At 42.2% G+C, this 18085-nt stretch overlaps 1 protein-coding gene across 14 annotated transcripts in view; it reads left to right on the top strand.

The window, feature by feature from the left end:
- The window catches only part of LOC110509345 (nuclear pore complex protein Nup214), a 71359-nt gene extending 58748 nt beyond the window's left edge, over positions 1-12611 (top strand). For 3 of the 14 annotated variants that reach the window (XM_090226874.1, XM_090226873.1, XM_090226880.1), the window contains 2 exons: positions 326-359; positions 2230-3033. In XM_090226874.1, the coding sequence (XP_090083000.1) occupies positions 326-359; positions 2230-2275 (80 nt within the window). In that variant the 3' untranslated portion in view covers positions 2276-3033. Of the gene's footprint in view, positions 1-325; positions 360-2229; positions 3034-9248; positions 9290-9385; positions 9579-9848 lie in introns of those variants that run through there. The other 11 variants (XR_016493293.1, XR_016493291.1, XR_016493296.1 and 8 more) reach the window with 7 other exon arrangements.
- Positions 12612-18085: the final 5474 nt, after the last annotated feature.

The raw sequence follows: 18085 nt of genomic DNA, 5'->3' as shown, positions 1-18085 counted from the left end.
TAGTCTCTACTGATAATTCTATCTAGATCAAGGGTGTTAAACAAATCGGGGGTGGCAGGCAACTCAATAAAATTTAAAATGACTAAAACCAAATTGAAACTGTAGAAATGATACTGAACCTACATTCATACAGTTTCTTGACTGTGTCCAGCTGGCTAATAATCACTGAAATGAAAGCTGACAGTCAGAGCACTGAAAATACCCCCCAAAAATTGCACATTTTGACGACAAGAAAATCGAACCATTTTTCAGTGCCCCTGGGGCAAAAAGAGTTTGATCTAAATTAAGTGTGGTTTTTTTTTTTTGTCTTTTTTTTTTGTTGCAGGCTTTGGGTCTGCTGGCGGTTTTGGATCGAATCAGTAAGTATCACTCATCTTTGTGTGTGGATGGGTGTTTGGTGTCTGTTCACATTTGTTGTGTTCATGAGTGTCTTTGCTTGAGTGTATACATTTGTATGTTGAGTGTTTGAACCCTCCCTATACGCACTCGCTTGTGTCTCTGGCAGTAGCGTGTGAAGGAAAAGTGTGACCACAGCCCACTTATAAGAATCTGATGGGCAGCACAAATTCATAACAAGCTGCCCTAATATATCATCCCTCCTTTCCCCCTTTGTCTCTCCTGTACCTTATTCAACCCTCACCATTCTCATCTCTAACACCACTGATCTCCTCACCCTCGAGGCCTCACCCCAGACACTCGCCTACTCGAGCCGCTTCCCCCTCTTTGCTCTCCTTTTCCCCCTACCTCATCTACCGCTCTCCTTTTCCCCCTACCTCTACCTCTTCCCTTTCTCCCTCCTTTCTTTATCTCCTGCCTCATCCCTCCTTTATCTCTGCCCTCCCTCCCTCTCTCCCATCCTGCCTCCTCCCTCCCTCTCTTTCCCATCCTGCCTCCTCCCTCCCTCCCGCTCTCTCTCCCTCCCTCTCTCTCCCTTCCTGCTTCTCACTTTCTCTCCCTTCCTGCTTCTCACTCTCTCTCCCTTCCTGCTTCTCACTCTCTCTCCCTTCCTGCCTCCTCCCTCTTCCCATCCTGCCTCCTCCCTCCCTCTGCCTCATCCCTCCCTCTTTCTCTCTCCCCTCCTGCTTCCTCCCTCTCTCCTTTTGTTTCTGCCCTCCTTTTCCTCCTCCCACTATCCCATGCCTCCTTTCATTGTGCTGCTGTGTCACATGGCCCCTGTGTATCCCCCAGGGTGCATTGCAGTGGAATGCGATCTGAAGTGCTCAGGAGAGTGTGGCAACACGGCCCAGCTCAGTCATTCACACGCTGTTAGATAAGCTCCTCTGTCTCCCTCCGTTCCGCTTCACCCTCTCCCTCCTCTTCTCTCTGTTCTTGTCTTCTATTGCTTGCTTTCTCTTCCTCGTCCCTCCTTTAACACCCCCATTTCTGACCTTGCTCCCTCCCTCATCCCCCCCTTCTTCCTAATTCTCCTTCTCACTCGCTCTCCTCTCCTCTTCCTCATCCCCTCATCGTACCCATTTTATAATTGTTGATTAGAGCAAAATGCTGCCAAATGCTCTCAGATGGGTCCTCTGTATGTTTTAGTTTCATTTGATGCAACTAGAATGTATATGCTTAAAGAAACATGGTTTATATTAATACTCTGACACAAGCAAGCATTGCGTTGTTTTTTTTTTTATAAGTCTTGATGTACTTCTGAATACATTTTCATGAGGCAAAGTATTTTCATGTAGACAGAATTTACAGTACATAACGGCAGCTATATGTAGTTCCTAAGTGAAGTTAATTTCATTCCCCCCTCCGTCCCATAGAAACTGATGCCACTCTTCATGTAGCTGCATCCTAGTATGACTCTAAATACCTGGACATATCTCAAGTGCCTCTCATCGCTCTACCTCCTTCTAGTCCCATTCCTACTTTCTTCTCTCCGCCTCCATCAGTTCTCCCCCTCGCCCACCTATCTCAACCCTCTCTCTCCTTCTCTGTTCCACCCATCCATTTACGCCTTCATCTTCCCTTTTTAGTGTGCTATGTGTTGATATGTATCGTGTTCCCTCCAGGACTCCCTCTTCATATATGTTGTATGTCCCTGTGTATACAGTACGTACATCCCTCACAGTACTGTCAGACAGCAGTAGTATTCCTCATAATCATCAGTCAGGGCCTAGGGGGAAAAGTCCAAACCATCACATAATAAGGTAGCTAACTTTCCAAGCAGAATTTAGTTTTTTTTGTTTTGTTTCTGTCTTCATTGTTTTTTTTTTTCTTCAGATCATCTTCTCAAACGTTTGGAGCCGGTCCGGGTTGGAGAAGCTAGTTTTTGTTGACCCCCCCCCCCGCCCCCGTGCGAGTGCACCCCTGGTGTGTGTGACCAGCAACACTGCTCTCTGCAATCAAGCTCTTTGAGTAGACTACACCTAAAGGGAGAAGGGGGAGGAAGGGTGCGCAGGTTGGGGGTGGAAGGAAGGGGGGTTGAGGTGAGACAGACCAAACTAGTTGTAAAGTATGTAGACTGATCTTATAGACCATCGTAATAGTCTTACGTCAAGTACATCAGTGGTGACTACCATGTGGAATGTGTATTTGGATGAGTGAATTTACATTTTGTGTTTTTCAAATCAGAACAGTTGGCTGTAACGCTATAATAGATTTGTTCATCCATATGAACTTTGTTTTCCTCTATAAAATAATTCTGCAGTTCATAATTGAGCCTCGTTCGCACATATTTTGAATCTGGGAAAGTTTTAAACTTTCAATTGAAGTTTTAAGATATCTTATATTCCAAGCTTTAATAGTTCTGATAATAATCAAGTTCTTAATGTTTCTCAAAACATGTCTTCTCTCACTAAATGGAGTAGAAAATACCATCCTCCGCAACAATAATTCATAATTTACTGACTCCAGGCAAGACTTCGGCAGGTCGTTGATAGAAGTATCAACTCTTGATTGCGTACAATGAACTGCAATATGAGAAAATATTTTGCTTTTTATAATGCCTACTGCTGGTACCCCCATTCCTATAAATATGTATATTTTATACATGGAAAATGGGAAATAAACTTGGCAATTCTCAAATCTGTATCTAATGTAGTCTCTCTTTTTTTGACAACGCACTGAAGATGAGCACTAATTGATCGCCTTTTGTTGTTTTAATGATGACAGCCTCTGGCTATTTTCCTATTGCCTTTGTGTCTGTTTGATTTATTTTTTATTTAACTAGGCAAGTCAGTTAAGAACAAATTCTTATTTACAATGACGGCCTACCGCGGCCACATCCTCCCCTAACCCGGACGACACTGGGCCAATTGTGCCCCCCCCTATGGGACTCCCGATCATGGCCTGTTGTGATACAGCCCGGAATCAATCCAGGGTCTGTAGTGATGCCTCTAGCACTGCGATGCAGTGCCTTAGACTGCTGCGCCACTCGGGAGTCTGTCTGTCTGCTTATTAAACAAGATTTCATATATGATTAGCTTGCTGTTTAACAATTAGAAGTCTTTGGACTAAATACTTTACTGTCTATTGTATCCGTGGGGAAAATTTGTTGCACATTTGTGGCAGTATCATGTAAGTTGATGTATTTAATTGATGTAATTAATTAATCAACCTTGGATTAAGAGTATTTGAATCAGAGAAGAGCTGCTGAAGAGGGTTGTCTCTGGCATTAGCTGGCGAAAAATGAAGTAATTGAATGCAGCATAAGTAAGGTAAGGGAGCTCCAGGTGGGTGGAGGATGTGGAGGAATTCACTGGCCCTTATTAAGTATTAGACATTTGGATGTAAGCCTAAGACATTGCAGGAATGAGTGTATAGTGAAAAGAGGGGTGCTAGTGTTTTGTAGTGGTATCTGGTCTTTGTGGCTGTCACCAGAATGCCATCCATGGTCACCGCAATTGAGAATGTCACCGTCGCTCTGTCCCCTTAACTCTGGCGGGCCTGGCAATGGGGGGAATGTTGCAAGCCCGGACACTCAAGTGATTGGGGAATGTTGCAGTCACATGTGACCTAGAGTCCTAGCTTCCCACTGTAACAGTTGAATTTATCCTCCCCTGTTTGCTAGGATATGATTGGTCACACACACTGTGTTCAGGGCAGATAATATTAGAGATGGATAACAGTCAGTGGTATCAGAGGTAGGCAAGACTAGAGAGAGGGAGTTACATTTGTATTGGACTTCTGGATGTTTTCTACCGCTTATCTTTCATACTAATGTACAGTACCAGTCAAGTTTGGAGACACCTACTCATTCCAGGGTTTTGCTTTATTTTTACAATTTTCTACATTGTAGAATAATGGTGAAGACATCAAAACTATGAAATAACACATGGAAACATATATTAACCAAAAAAGTGTTAAACAAATCAAAATCTATTTGAGATTCTTCAAAGTAGCCAGCATTTGCCTTGATGATAGCTTTGTACACTCTTGACATTCTCTCAACCAGCTTCATGAGGTAGTCACCTGGAATGCATTTCAATTAACAGGTGTGCCTTGTTAAAAGTTCATTTGTGGATTTTCTTTCCTTAGTGTGTTTGAGGCAGTCAGTTATGTTATGACAAGGTAGGGGTGGTATACAGAAGATAGTTCTATTAGGTAAAAGACCAAGTCCATATTACGGCAAGAACAGATCAAAGAGAAGTGACAGTCCAGCATTACTTTTAAGACATGAAAGTCAGTCAAACATTTAAAGAACTTTGAAAGTTCAATTGTATCTGCAAAAACCATCAAGCGCTATGATGAAACTGGCTCTCATGAAGCCCGCGACAGGAAAGGAAGACCCAGAGTTATCTCTGCTTCAGAGGATAGGTTCATTAGAGTTACCAGCCTCAGAAATTGCAGCCCAAATAAATGCTTCACAGAGTTCAAGTAACAAACACATCTCAACATCAACTGTTCAGAGGAGACTGCGTGAATCAGGCCTTCATGATTGAATTTCTGCAAAGATACCACTACTAAAGGACACCAATAAGAAGAGACTTGCTTTGGCCAAGAAACACGACCAATGGACATTAGACCAAGATTTTTGGTTCCAGCCGCCTGGTCTTTGTGAGACGCAGAGTAGGTGAACGGATTATCTCCGCATGTGTGGTTTCCACCGTGAAGCATGGAAGAGGAAGTGTGATGGTGTGGGGTTGCTTTGCTGGGGACACTGTCTGATTTATTTAAAATTTAAAGGCACACTTAACCAGCATGGCTACCACAGCATTTCAACTGGACAATGACCCGACACACCTCCAGGCTGTGTAAGGGTTATTTGACCAAGAAAGAGAGTGATGGAGTGCTGCATCAGATGACCTGGCCTCAACAGTCACCCGACCTCAACCCAATTGAGATGGTTTGGGATGAGTTGGACCACAAATTGAAGGAAAAGAAGCCAACAAGTGCTCAGCATATTTGGGAGCTCCTTCAAAACTGTTGGAAAAGCATTCCAGGTGAAGCTGGTTCAGAGAATGCCATGAGTGTGCAAAACTGTCATCAAGGCAAAGGGTGGCTACTTTGAAGAATCTAAAATATATTTTGATTTGTTTACCACTTATTGTTACTACATGATTCCATATTTGTTATTTCATAGTTTTGATATCTTCACTATTATTCTACAAATAGTAAAGATAAAGAACAACTTTTGAATGAGTAGGTGTGTCTACACTTAACTGTATGTTTTGCTGTTATTGCCCAAGGGGAGGTGTGTTTGTGTGGTGTGTGAAATGTCAGTCATGGGTATACGTATGTGGAATATCTGATCCGTTTCAATATCTCACTTGGCAATTAATTATAAATTTTGCTACACGGGCTACAGCACAGTATCCACCCTCCTTCCCACAATTCACTTAATCAAGAACAGTCTACTTTGTGTTGTGGATTTGCTGCTGCTGCGCAACGCTGATACGTACTCCGTGTCCTGTGGTGCTCAACAATGACAACTCCCAGAGTGCAGCAATGCCTTCTCTCTCGTCCTTTTCTCTCTCGTCCTTTTCTCTCCCTCTGTCGTTGCTCTGACAGAGAGCGGGAGAGTAGTGCAGTCATACAAGCACCCGTGGGGACAGCAGCTGTTTTTGAGGAATTCAGATAAAAACAACCACTCGTCGGTTTCTCTCTCCCTCTTTTTACAGAGGGATGATTGGCATTGTTCACGCTCTCGCTGCTTCATCGGTCCAGCCTTTTCTGCTCGCTGGCTTGTCTACAAGCCGGCAGAGTGTGTAATGCAATAAGCCTACCCAGTGTTGGATGCGGAGCTGATTTCTGGGGGGTCAACCTATGTTGATGTACCCAGAGACCTACAGTTAAAGTCGTAAGCTTACATACACTTAGGTTGGAGTCATTAGAACTCATTTTTCAATCACTCCACACATTTCTTGTTAACAAACTATAGTTTTGGCAAGTCGGTTAGGACATCTACTTTGTGCATGACACAAGTAATTTTTACAACAATTGTTTACAGACAGATTATTTCACTTATAATTCCCTGTATCACAATTCCAGTGGGTCAGAAGTTTACATACACTAAGTTGACTGTGCTTTTAAACAGCTTGGAAATTCCAGAAAATGATGTCATGGCTTTAGAAGCTTCTGATAGGCTAATTGACATCATTTGAGTCGATTGGAGGTGTACCTGTGGATGTATTTCAAGGCCTACCTTCAAACTCAGTGCCTCTTTGCTTGACATCATTGGAAAATCAAAACAATTGTAGACTTCTTCAAGTCTGGTTCATCCTTGGGAGCAATTCCCAAACACCTGAAGGTACCACGTTCATCTGTACAAACAATAGTACGCAAGTATAAACACCATGGGACCACGCAGCCGTCCTTCCGCTCAGGAAGGAGATGTGTTCTGTCTCCTAGTGATGAACATACGTTGGTGTGAAAAGTACAAATCAATCCAAGAACAACAGCAAAGGGCCTTGTGAAGATGCTGGAGGAAACGAGTACAAAGTATCTATATCCACAGTAAAACGAGTTCTGTATCAACATAACCTGAAAGGCCGCTCAGCAAGGAAGAAGCCACTGCTCCAAAACCGCCATAAAAAGCCAGACTAGGGTTTGCAACTGCACATGGGGACAAATATCATACCTTTTGGAGAAATGTCCTCTGGTCTGATGAAACAAAAATAGAATAGAATAGATCGTTTGGAGGAAAAAGGGGGAGGCTTGCAAGCCGAAGAACACCATCCCAACCGTGAAGTACGGGGTTGGCAGCATCACGTTGTGGTGGTGATTTGCTGCAGGAGGGACTGGTGTACTTCATAAACTAGATGGCATCATGAGGAACGAAAATTATGTGGATATATGGAGGCAACATCTCAAGACATCAGTCAGGAAGTTTAAGCTTGGTCGCAAATGGGTCTTCCAAATGGACAGTGACCCCAAGCATACTTCCAAAGTTGTGGCAAAATGGCTTAAGGACAACAAAGTCGAGGCATTGGAGTGGCCATCACAAAGCCCTGACCTCAATCCTATAGAAAATTTGTGGGCAGAACTGAAAAAGTGTCTGCGAGCAAGGAGGCCTACAAACCTGACTCAGTTACACTAGCTCTGTCAGGAGGAATGGGCCAAAATTCACCCAATTTGTGGAACGATACCTGAAATGTTTGACTCAATAAAACAATTTACGGTAATGCTACCAAATACTAATTGAGTGTATTTGAACTTCTGACCCATTGGGAATGTGATGAAAGAAATAAAGGCTGAAATAAATCATTCCCTCTACTCTTATTCTGACATTTCACATTCTTAAAATAAATTGGTGATCCTAAAACAGGGACTTTTTTACTAGGATAAAATGTCAGGAATTGTGAAACACCAAGTTTAAATGTATTTAGTTAAGGTGTATGTAAACTTCCGACTTCAACTGTATGTTGAAGTTTAGAGGTATGGCACCTGTCCTGTTTTCTCGCCACTTTTATGTTATGGGAAAGTTATTCGCTTTAAGTTGAAGGTTTGGTCGCCTGTTGTCACTGGCTAATAGAACTTATTTGCTTTTCAACTCGTTCATCTTAGGAGAATTGGATTTGATTGTCTTCAAATCCCCAGTGACTCATTTAGCAACAGAGGCATGGGTGCCAGTGAGGGTAGCGTTTGATAACCTTGGTAAAAAATATCCCTTTCTCCCCACCACACAGATTGGACAGGGAGAGAGGTAAACAGATGTTTTAAAGTCTGATTTGGAGAGTGTAGTCAGTAATCACTATGGTCTAGCTTTGTGGCTGGCAGCTTATTTTATTATGTAACGGGACGCAAGCAAGCGAGAGCACACCGGAGACTCCAAATTCAAGATCAGTGAGAGGTTTGCAAATTCGCAAATCAAACAGTGATTGCGTTCTTATTACCTGATATACAGTGGCATTAGAGGTGTAGTTAGATGAGTGTGTGTGTGTGTGTGCGCCATCTCCCAGCTGCCCAGTGCTATCCCAACAACACCATGTCATGCCAAGTACATGTAGCCAATGTTCCCTTCACGTGGTCAGAGGTTTTGAAATACTGCTCGCTCTCTCTGTGTGTGAGATAGATAGATAGATAGTTGACCCTACTCCCAGTCTGTATTGCCTTGTCTGATTGGACAGTAAGGGTGCAGGAATCAGTCTGTGTGCCCTCTAGGGCTTTTACAGTAATTACATGCAGACATTTTGTATTTGATTGCCGTCTGTGTGAGGGAGCGCCAGTGAAATCAGCCATGCGACCCTGACTTTAACATCACATCAGCCAGCGAGTTATCTGATCACAATCCACTAACTGAGGAGAGAGGAAATAACAGTCCATATCTTAGGCTGTGTGCTGTCAGTGTTTCTGTGTGGATGTATAGATTTACCTCAGCCGAGATAAGAGTGCCGCAGGCAGACATCGTAAATGAAAGGAATCACAATTAGTGTCCACGCTCATCACTGATACCGGAAGAAGGCCGCTAATTGTTATTTAAGAGGCTCTCGGTCTTTGCGCTGTTAGCGGAGGCTAGGTAATCATGCCCGGAGTGGAAACATTCTTTACTGTAAAAACAACCTTCTCTCTCTTTATACTCCCGTCTGATAATATAGTCCTCAATGTGTAGGTTTATATATCCATTGGTTTAGACTGCTTGCTGTGAGTTCAGCTGCTGAATGCACCCATGTGATAACAAAATATTAGCCTTAGCCCACTATCTGCTGAGCCCCCCTCTTATTTCATCCAATTATTTAACTCATCCCTTGGTTGGTGTCACAGTTAATGGTGCCCCCCACTTTCATTGTTTGGGCATTAGCTTATCAAGTAGGAAATGGTCTTTAAACACAAATAACCTAAAAAGAAGTTGTTTCTTTCAGATGATCCAGTGAGGTCCCCTAATCCAGGAGGAAACTAAATGGTGTGTTTTCAAGTTGAGAACAAACCTGCTACAGTTAATAATGGAGGCCTGTGCTGCCATGCCGTGTCTAACACTGATGTTTCTGTGCTTTTACAGACCAAGATGGCCTGGACTACAATAAAGAATCTACGCTGTTTTTTAATTTTGGAGGGAGGGAGATCTGTTATTTTGGCCCACAATATGTTTATTATGTAAGCTTGGTCTACAGTATCCATAAATAAATTATATATATATTATTTTTCATCACAGGAAAAGAGCCTAATTAAACTCAAACTTGATGTTTGTGGCAGTCATGCTTTACTGTACCTTTACAATATTGCGAGGGATTATGCTGAAAAACACTAGCCTGACACCTCACACAATTTTTCCGCTGTTCTGTCATTCACTACATACTTTAGTCTAAGACTGCCATCATTGAAGTTGTTTGTGGTGACGAGGCGTTGTACAAGAAGTAATCAGCAATTGTATTGTCTCTAACCAATCAGAGTATGAAAGCCAATGACGAACTTTCAAACCACCGCTTTACTCACGTGTGTTCTGGCTCTGGCCCAACCCATAGGTTTCTGGACCAATCAGACGGCCCCAAATGTGTTCCTATTCGGTGAAGGAGGTACTCAGATGCAGACTCATTGCAGAGAAGAAACTAACGTCCGTGGGCATATGGTGTAGTGTTTGACCTGAACAAGGAGTGTGGGTAGCCAGGCAAGAAATACACTGGACCCTTGCAGTTTTCAGAAACAGTAGCACATTATTGACCTTACCAGGACACCATAATAGGAGTTTATCCAAAAATAGCAGAGTTGTGATTAAATTCCCTTCACATTAACAAATATTTACAGCCTGATTTTTAAATTAGCAACAACAAAAAAATCCTGTTTTTGCTTTGTCATTATGGGGTATTGTGTGTAGGTAGGTTGATGAGAAAAAAATAACAAAATAATCCATTTTAGAATAAGGCTGTAACCTACCAAATTGTGGAACAAGTCTAGGGGTCTGAATACATTCTGAAGGCACAATATACATATTGATATCAAAATCAATAGTGATGGTTGAGAAATTAGTCCCATAAAATTCCAGCGCAGTGAATATTTCATGTCAAACCTTGCTTGTTGAAGATACAGTCACACCTCACGGTCTGAAATGTTGCATAAGAACCACAACAATATGAATACATCTCATTTGAGTTTAATTCCTTCTCAAAGCTTCCCTTCCTGTTCCAGCAAATCTATAGCAGAATTATTACCTGTAGCACGGTAGAGGCAGATCTTTAACTGCTTCTGGTGATCATTCATTCTTTACCATTAGAAAAATAAGACTTGCCTGTCGATCAGCTGCCTTGCTTTAGCATGGGAATAGTAAGGAACATGTTCGTGACCAGGCAACACCGGTTGTTGTGGATGTTGTAAGGTGTTACACATGAAACGGGCATGTGGAATTTGAAGTGCACGCCGATTAGACCCACACTTGTAGGTGTGCACCGTATAATGGCCTGGATAAATGTAATCTAGGTTCAATGTGCAGAATGTTTTATTAATATGCTGGTACTATTGCAAGGCACATGCAACTGGATGCGGACGTGCACTCTACACAACCCATTCTGACCATGGAAAGTATATTGTTTCAATGGGGCACTCCTCGTTCTGTCACACACAGATGCCAGTCGGCAGTGGTGCCCCCCCCCCCCCCACCCACCTTTCTTAATCCTGTCATTCTTTACCTCGGTCCCCATTGCGTGTAATCCCTGTTGGATGATAAACTGTGGGGGATTGGAAGATCTGGGTGAAATGAGAGGAAGCGGCCACATGTTTTATTAATGGCAGTGTGTGGGTGCAGGACTGACAGTGTCAGCTTAAAACTCTGACAGGAGAAGATCCCTTGCACAAGCCTATTTTCCTCAGTAATCTGTAAGGAAGTGTTGGTGAATTTGAAAGCAGTGTTGAAGCAACTGATCTCAGATGCAACCTCTCATAAATAAATTGCATTGGTTAAGTATATTATGCTTCAAAATGACTTTTACTGTGTTTGTATTGGTTGTAATAGTTAGTCTTGCAAATTATGCTGAGTGAATTGAATTCTGCATGGATCCGATTTCAAAAGGCGTTGTGATTTATTTGACACACAGTATTGTAGTATCATTAGTCAAGCTGGCCTTTCACCAGATCTACTTTTTCTCTGTTACCCATGCCGTTTCCCCCAGCTGCACTCTGTCAACTCTAATCTGCCCACGAAGCATCGATCAATCTGTTACATAATGTAGACATGAAGGTCGCAGCCAGGTTTTCTACACAGATCTATCTTTTTCCAAGGAACTGTTTTTGCACCCATTACACAGCATGTCATTCATTTGACCACCATTGCAACAAAGCTTAAATAATTAAAGTTGTTAACAGGTATAAAACACCTGATTCTCTCACTGGCAGCTCTTGACACAGACTGTTAGCTGTTGCTAAGGTGTTAGACTGACCAGGTGAATCCAGTTGAAAGCTATGATCCCAGTGGTGGAAAAAGTACCCAAGTGTAAAAGGAAAGATACTTTACATGTACATATTCTCATTCACGCCTTTAGATTGGTGTGTATTAGGTAGTTGTTGGGCATTGTTATATTACTTGTTAGATATTACTGCATGGTTGGAACTAGAAGCACAAGCATTTCGCTACACTTGCATTAACATCTGCTAACCATGTGTATGTGACAAATACAATTTGATTTGATTTGACCATACAAACTGACTCAAGTGAAAGTCACCCAGTAAAATGCTGCTTGAGTACGTGTCTAAATGTGTTTGGTTGTAAATATACTTAAGTATCAAAAGTAAATGTAATTGCTAAAATTTACTTAAGTATCAAAAGTAAAAGTATAAATCCTTTCAAATTCCTTATTATGGAACACTGGTCACTTGTATAATGTACATACTGTTACATACAGTACTTACCTATTTCATATGTGTATATGCTGTATTCTAGATAAGACCATCCTATTCAACTATTGCTGTATATTTACTATTCTATCCTTTTGTATTCTTCATATATACTACATATTCTTTCCACATACTGTCCATAATGTCTATACATCCCATCACATACAGTGCCTTCGGAAATTATTCAGACCCCTTAACTTTTTATACATTTTGTTACATTTGCCTTATTCTAAAATGTATGAAATTGTTTTTTCTCCTCTTGGAAAGCTTATTCTAAACTCCAACCTCTTCCATGTATACTGGGATGATATGCTATTTTATCAATACACTGGAAGGTGTGCTTTTAGAATCTTTTTGACATAAGACTGAAAATTAAACCAAAGATACCCGCAGAGTACACACAGTATTTCATTCTCAATGCTTTTTTTGAGTGAGTATTTATGTGCCACCGAATTCAATTTGTCTTCGTATGCACAGCACTTGCGAAACACTGGATCTGTGTACACCACTGTAAGACTTTGATTCTAGGTGCCAGTGTGTTATGTTACAAACCTGTGTTTTGTTTGTTTGTGTTTGTACTTCAGGGTGTATTTCTGTAGGTTAGCACTATGATTCTTAGACATACACTATGGGAATCTGCGCTGTATACACACACAGTATATCTCTCTGTTGTCATTTCCCCTGTGTGCCTGTCTAGTTAGCCACATCTATTCCTTTCTGTCTGTCATGTGACGCGCATCCCCACTCCACTCCCAGTGGAATGGCCACAGCCAGTATCCGACATTTGATTGGTGCCTCCCAGAGCGGACCGTTCCATCCCAGCGCTCCTCTCTCTCTCCATGGGGGACACAGGGTGCACTTTGATTGACACACGTATGAGTCCATGTTCCGTGCCACTAGTCATGCCCCACACCACGCTGGCAGCACTGTGACAGTTAGGCAGAGAGCCCAGTAGTGCAAGTCCAAGGGGACAGGGACTTACAGACAATGCATAGGTGGGGAGATAGCAGCTATTTGTCTTGCTTAATGTCTGTCTACCTTTACTTCCACTTTACCGTGATAATTTAGCATTTTAGAGTCAATAGCGCCTCCAAATTGTCTACCCACTTGTTTATATACGTAGACATTCTTATTGTCTACTGGGGGAACAAATGGTTGTACGATCAGAGCAGTCAATATTTTCATTCATACAGTAGGAGAAAGGAATGGCTATTCCCAAAAAGGGAGAGACCCGGAGTTGGGGGAAAAAAACATCTGTGAGATGAAAAGGAAGAGAGAGAGAACAGGGTAGAGCGATGGAGTGACTGTCTCCCTCCCTTAAAGGTTGTTTACAGCTGGGCCAGTGGGGGAGTTGATATTCTGCTCACCGCAGCAGACGGTACGGCACACTCCACCCCTGCTTCAAAAGCACCAGCCAGTCAGTCGCATGGACTTGGCTTCAATCAAAGAAGATCCATCATTACTGTTCCAGTTATTTACTTTATCACCCAGAGAGGAAATGATTGAATCCACACAACCATGGGCTGTCGATCATTCACTACTAATGGCTAAAAGAAGGTAGTTGATGAAGAGAGAAAGGAGCTGCCACTGGATGAAATGACTGATTATCCTGCCCTGATTGAATCCATTGAAGTTCACACACCATACTATATAGTACATGCCTTTATATCACTCGTGCTGTGTAGTTATATTAAAGCAGTGTAGAAATATGCGCATGTCAATTAAACATGTATAACAAAAGCTATTCTATACAAATGTAATTCATAATTCATGAACACACGACTTCAGCAAAACTATAGAGCCCCCAATCTTCAGAAGACATACTTTTGGGATGTCTGAAAACTAGCTGACGGTGTGGTGCCTGTAATTCTATTTGCCTGCCCTTTCATACAGTTTGTCAAGATATCTCAGAGGAGCAGCCTTGGGATCCAATCTAAATGTCACCTCTCCCTCTAATACCATAAGCCCCAAGGCTGGTCTGCTTGATGTGATATTTCAATCAGTCTGGACTGCTGCTTGCTCCTTGATGGAGGCTTGGCAGACATACTCTCTAACACATGTGCACACGCATGAGGAAGGTTCAGATCAATCAAGTAAGCTTTTCCATGTTGGTTGCTGATCTCATTCTGGTCATTTTAACAGAGGCATTGGTCTTGAAGTCTAGTCACAAAATCATCACTATCAACCCAAGATGGGTGACATCTTTTAAGATTTCTCTCCCTCCAACTGACACATAGATGTATAAAACGTAAAGATATTTCCTCTAGGCATAATAAGGATTCAAATGTATCCAGGACAGCTCTAAAGACTACTCTATAGTGCCACAAATACACATCTGTTTTATTCTTCTGGATGTAGCAGCAGTTCTTGTCCCCCCACTTAAAGAAAGTGCTGTAGAGGTGGTGTAATGGAGGTTTCTGGTCATAGCACAGGCTTGTCGCTGTCATGGCTTTGGATGTTGATGATGATGTCAGAGGTTATCATCACCACTGTGTTCCCATCTCTGTGCTTACACATCTCTCTTCCCAGATTATACTGCTCTCTATCAATCTCTCTCTATATTTATCTTTGTATCTATCCCTCAGGTTTATCCTTGTCTCTCTCCTCTCTGTCGCTTTCTCTCTCTCACTCTGTGTCTGTCTCTCTGTACAGTAGTGGTAGTTTTTCAGAGGTATTTCACAGCCCATGCACATCAGTTCATTGATTTATTGCTCCCCTGTGGCAGAGGCACTCACCAGGCCCAATGCCCGAGCAGCATCATTAATAACCTGCCAATCCCCTCTTTCCCTTTTCTCTCTCTCTTGCTCTCTCTCACACTCTCTCCTTGACCATCTCTCCCTCGCTCATCCTCCCCTATTCTATCACTCTTTCCACCCCCCCCCCCACCCCCCCCCCCCCCCCTCTTGTTTGTACAAGGCTTACATCATCAGAACTGAGGAGATCAAAATAAGTCATGTTCAGCAATGTGTCCAACCCCTGGCCATAAGGGGCCCTGATGCATACAGGGTTCTTTCCCTTGACACTATAGGTAAATTAGTCATTGAGGTGTCTACGCACCTGGGGGTATGCGACGACACAAGCTAGATCTTCTCAGGTTTTCTAAAGATTCAGTTAGCTTCCCATTCCAGCTAAGGCTTCATCCGTACAATGACTGTGGATATTGCTCTCCTCCTGCAGCTAACTAACAGGCTTGCAACTGCATGTGCATGTTGCACGTGGCTATCCAAACGCCAAACTCTTCATTGAGACAAATCTAAAACATCAATCGATAGGCAATTCAGTGCCATGTTTTTATTTGTGCCGAAATTAAAATGAAAGACAAATTATGTTGCAAATTCAGCAGGCTGTGGTGTGAAATAGGCTTTTAGAAGTGCCGTCTTTATTTTATTACTTTGGTGTGTTTGGGTGTGGTTATCAATGCACAAGCACCTTTTTTCTACTGCTATCGATTTAAAATAATTGTATTAAGTCATACAAAAGTTTTACTGTGCATGAAGTTTCAAATGCATTTGCCATTACTGAATGTGTAATGTAATAGGTATTTTAACATTATATTTTAGCACACACATACATTTAATAATAAAATATTTAATCAGTTGTCGTCCTCAAATGAAGTGGATGATGATGATGCAATCTTTGCGAGAGGGAGGTAATCTGATTTCATTGGTCCTCAACCCGGGGCTCAGACACTTCATCAGAATAAATGGAGTTAGTCCTGAGTTATCCTGCCCCGGAGCAGGTTAGATCTGAATGATTCGTTGCCATAGCAATTTACCTGGCTAAAAGGTGAGCCACTTTCGTGGTACCGGTTATTCCAAGTTGATCTCTGAGTTGACCAAAGTTACCTTACTAACTCCTCAAACTACATTTGTAGTGTTGGGCTCTGATTTTACTCTGAATCGGCAGTATAGAGGAGGAGACAAAATAAACAGCAGACACATGATATGTGGTCCTTGTATCCTTGCATAGACACCCACTTAGTCAGGGTGGCGCAACATTAAATCAAAATACAAATAACATTTTATTTGTCACATGCAAATACTGTGAAATGCTTAAGAATTTGTTCTTAAATGACTTGCCTAGTTAAATAAAGGTTAAATAAATAAAACATAATAATTCACGACTGTCTTTGTGTGTTTGGACCATGATAGTTAGTTGGTGATGTGGAAACCCTCGGCGCACTCCACTACAGCCCCGTCAATGTTAATGGGGACCTGTTCGACCCGCCTTTTCCTGTAGTTCACGATCAGCTCCTTTGTCTTCTCTTGTCAGCGTGGCAGATATAATGTTGCCTTACCACCTGGGGGCGGCCCGTCAAGTTCAGGATCCAGTTACAGAGGAAGGTGTTTAGTCCCAGGGTCCTTAGTTTAGTGATGAGCTTTGTGGGCACTATGGTGTTGAATGCTGAACTGTTGTCAATTAACAGCATTCTCACATAGGTGTTCCTTTTGTCCAGGTGGGAAAGGAGTGCGATTGAGATTGCGTCATCTGTTGGGGCGGTATGGAAATTGGAGTGGGTCTAGTGTTTCCGGGATGATGGTGTTGATGTGAGCGATGACCAGCCTTTCAAAGCTCTTCATGGCTACCGACGTGAGTGTTACAGGGCGGTATTCATTTAGACAGGTTACCTTCACTTTCTTGGGCACAGAGACTATGGTGGTCTGTTTGAGTTAGTCTGCACATGCTTTGTGTACATGTCCTAGTAATCAGTCTGGCTCAAAATTGTGCCCCATTACTCAAATAACTCAATTATGTAATTTGTTATACTATACCCCAGCCTTACTCATAGCACTGGAGTACAATGTTTAAAATATTGCAGAGAGAAATGTCATGTATAGAGCTGATACAATCATTTCTGTTGTACGCAATACATTTCTATCTTAAGGCTCTGTCATGGTGGTAATGTCTTCAAGGAGGGGGACACTAATCCGGACGCTTATAAGAAATTCCGCTACGCCCTCAGACGAACCATCAAACAGGCTAAGCGTCAATACGGGTGTAAGATTGAATCCTACTACACCGGTCCTGATGCTATTACGGTCTATAAAGGGAATCCCATCCACAAGCTGCCTAGTGATGCAAGCCTACCAGACGAGCTAAATGCCTTTTTATGCTCGCTTTGAGGCAAGCAAGACTGAAGCATGCATGAGTGCACCCGCTGTTCCGGACGACTGTGTGATCACGCTCTCCGTAACCGATGTGAGCAAGAACATTAAACAGGTCAACATTCACAAAGCCGCGGGGCCAGACGAGGTCCCGAGTTGGAATTCCGAGTTGGATGACCATTCAAAACTATTTTTCCCAGTTGTCTTGAACACAGTGAAGTCGGAAGTCGGAGATTTCCCAGTTATTTTAAACGCGGCATCAGATTGTAACAGAGTTGCCAGCCCCTTTCCAGGGGTTTTATTTTTATTTGGCGTATAAACTTCTCTTGTGTTTGCCCCCCGTTTAATGATAAATCCCCCATCATAGTAATATTTCCTGCATCATATCCCCCCACGATACATTCCCCCCCCCCCCCCCCCCCAAAAAAAAAAACTAAAATGGTTTTGGGTGATGATCTGTGAGGTGATAACATTTTATTTGCTTTGTGATTGGTCAAAACTGAAAACAACTTGTCAAGTCACGTGCTCCTGTTCTTGTATACACTGTAACAAGTACATTGACAATTTGTAATATGCTGAAAAGTGGCTAAACTAAGTGGCTAAACTATTTAGACTGTGTTATGGAATGAGTTGGCTGTGGATGTGTTCCGTGTGATGCTTGGATGATGAAGTTCGCTTTTATCTTTGACAATAAAAGGTCAAATTGAGTAATAAAGTTGAAGACCTTTATTTTCCATCAGTACAAAAAAATAATATTTAGATGATGTTTAGAA

Source organism: Oncorhynchus mykiss, chromosome 29, assembly GCF_057628025.1.
Source record: "Oncorhynchus mykiss isolate SJ-2025 chromosome 29, ASM5762802v1, whole genome shotgun sequence".
Taxonomy (NCBI): domain Eukaryota; kingdom Metazoa; phylum Chordata; class Actinopteri; order Salmoniformes; family Salmonidae; genus Oncorhynchus; species Oncorhynchus mykiss.
The sequence above is the reverse complement of the archived record's forward strand: the minus strand, read 5'-3'. Positions and strand labels throughout refer to the sequence as shown.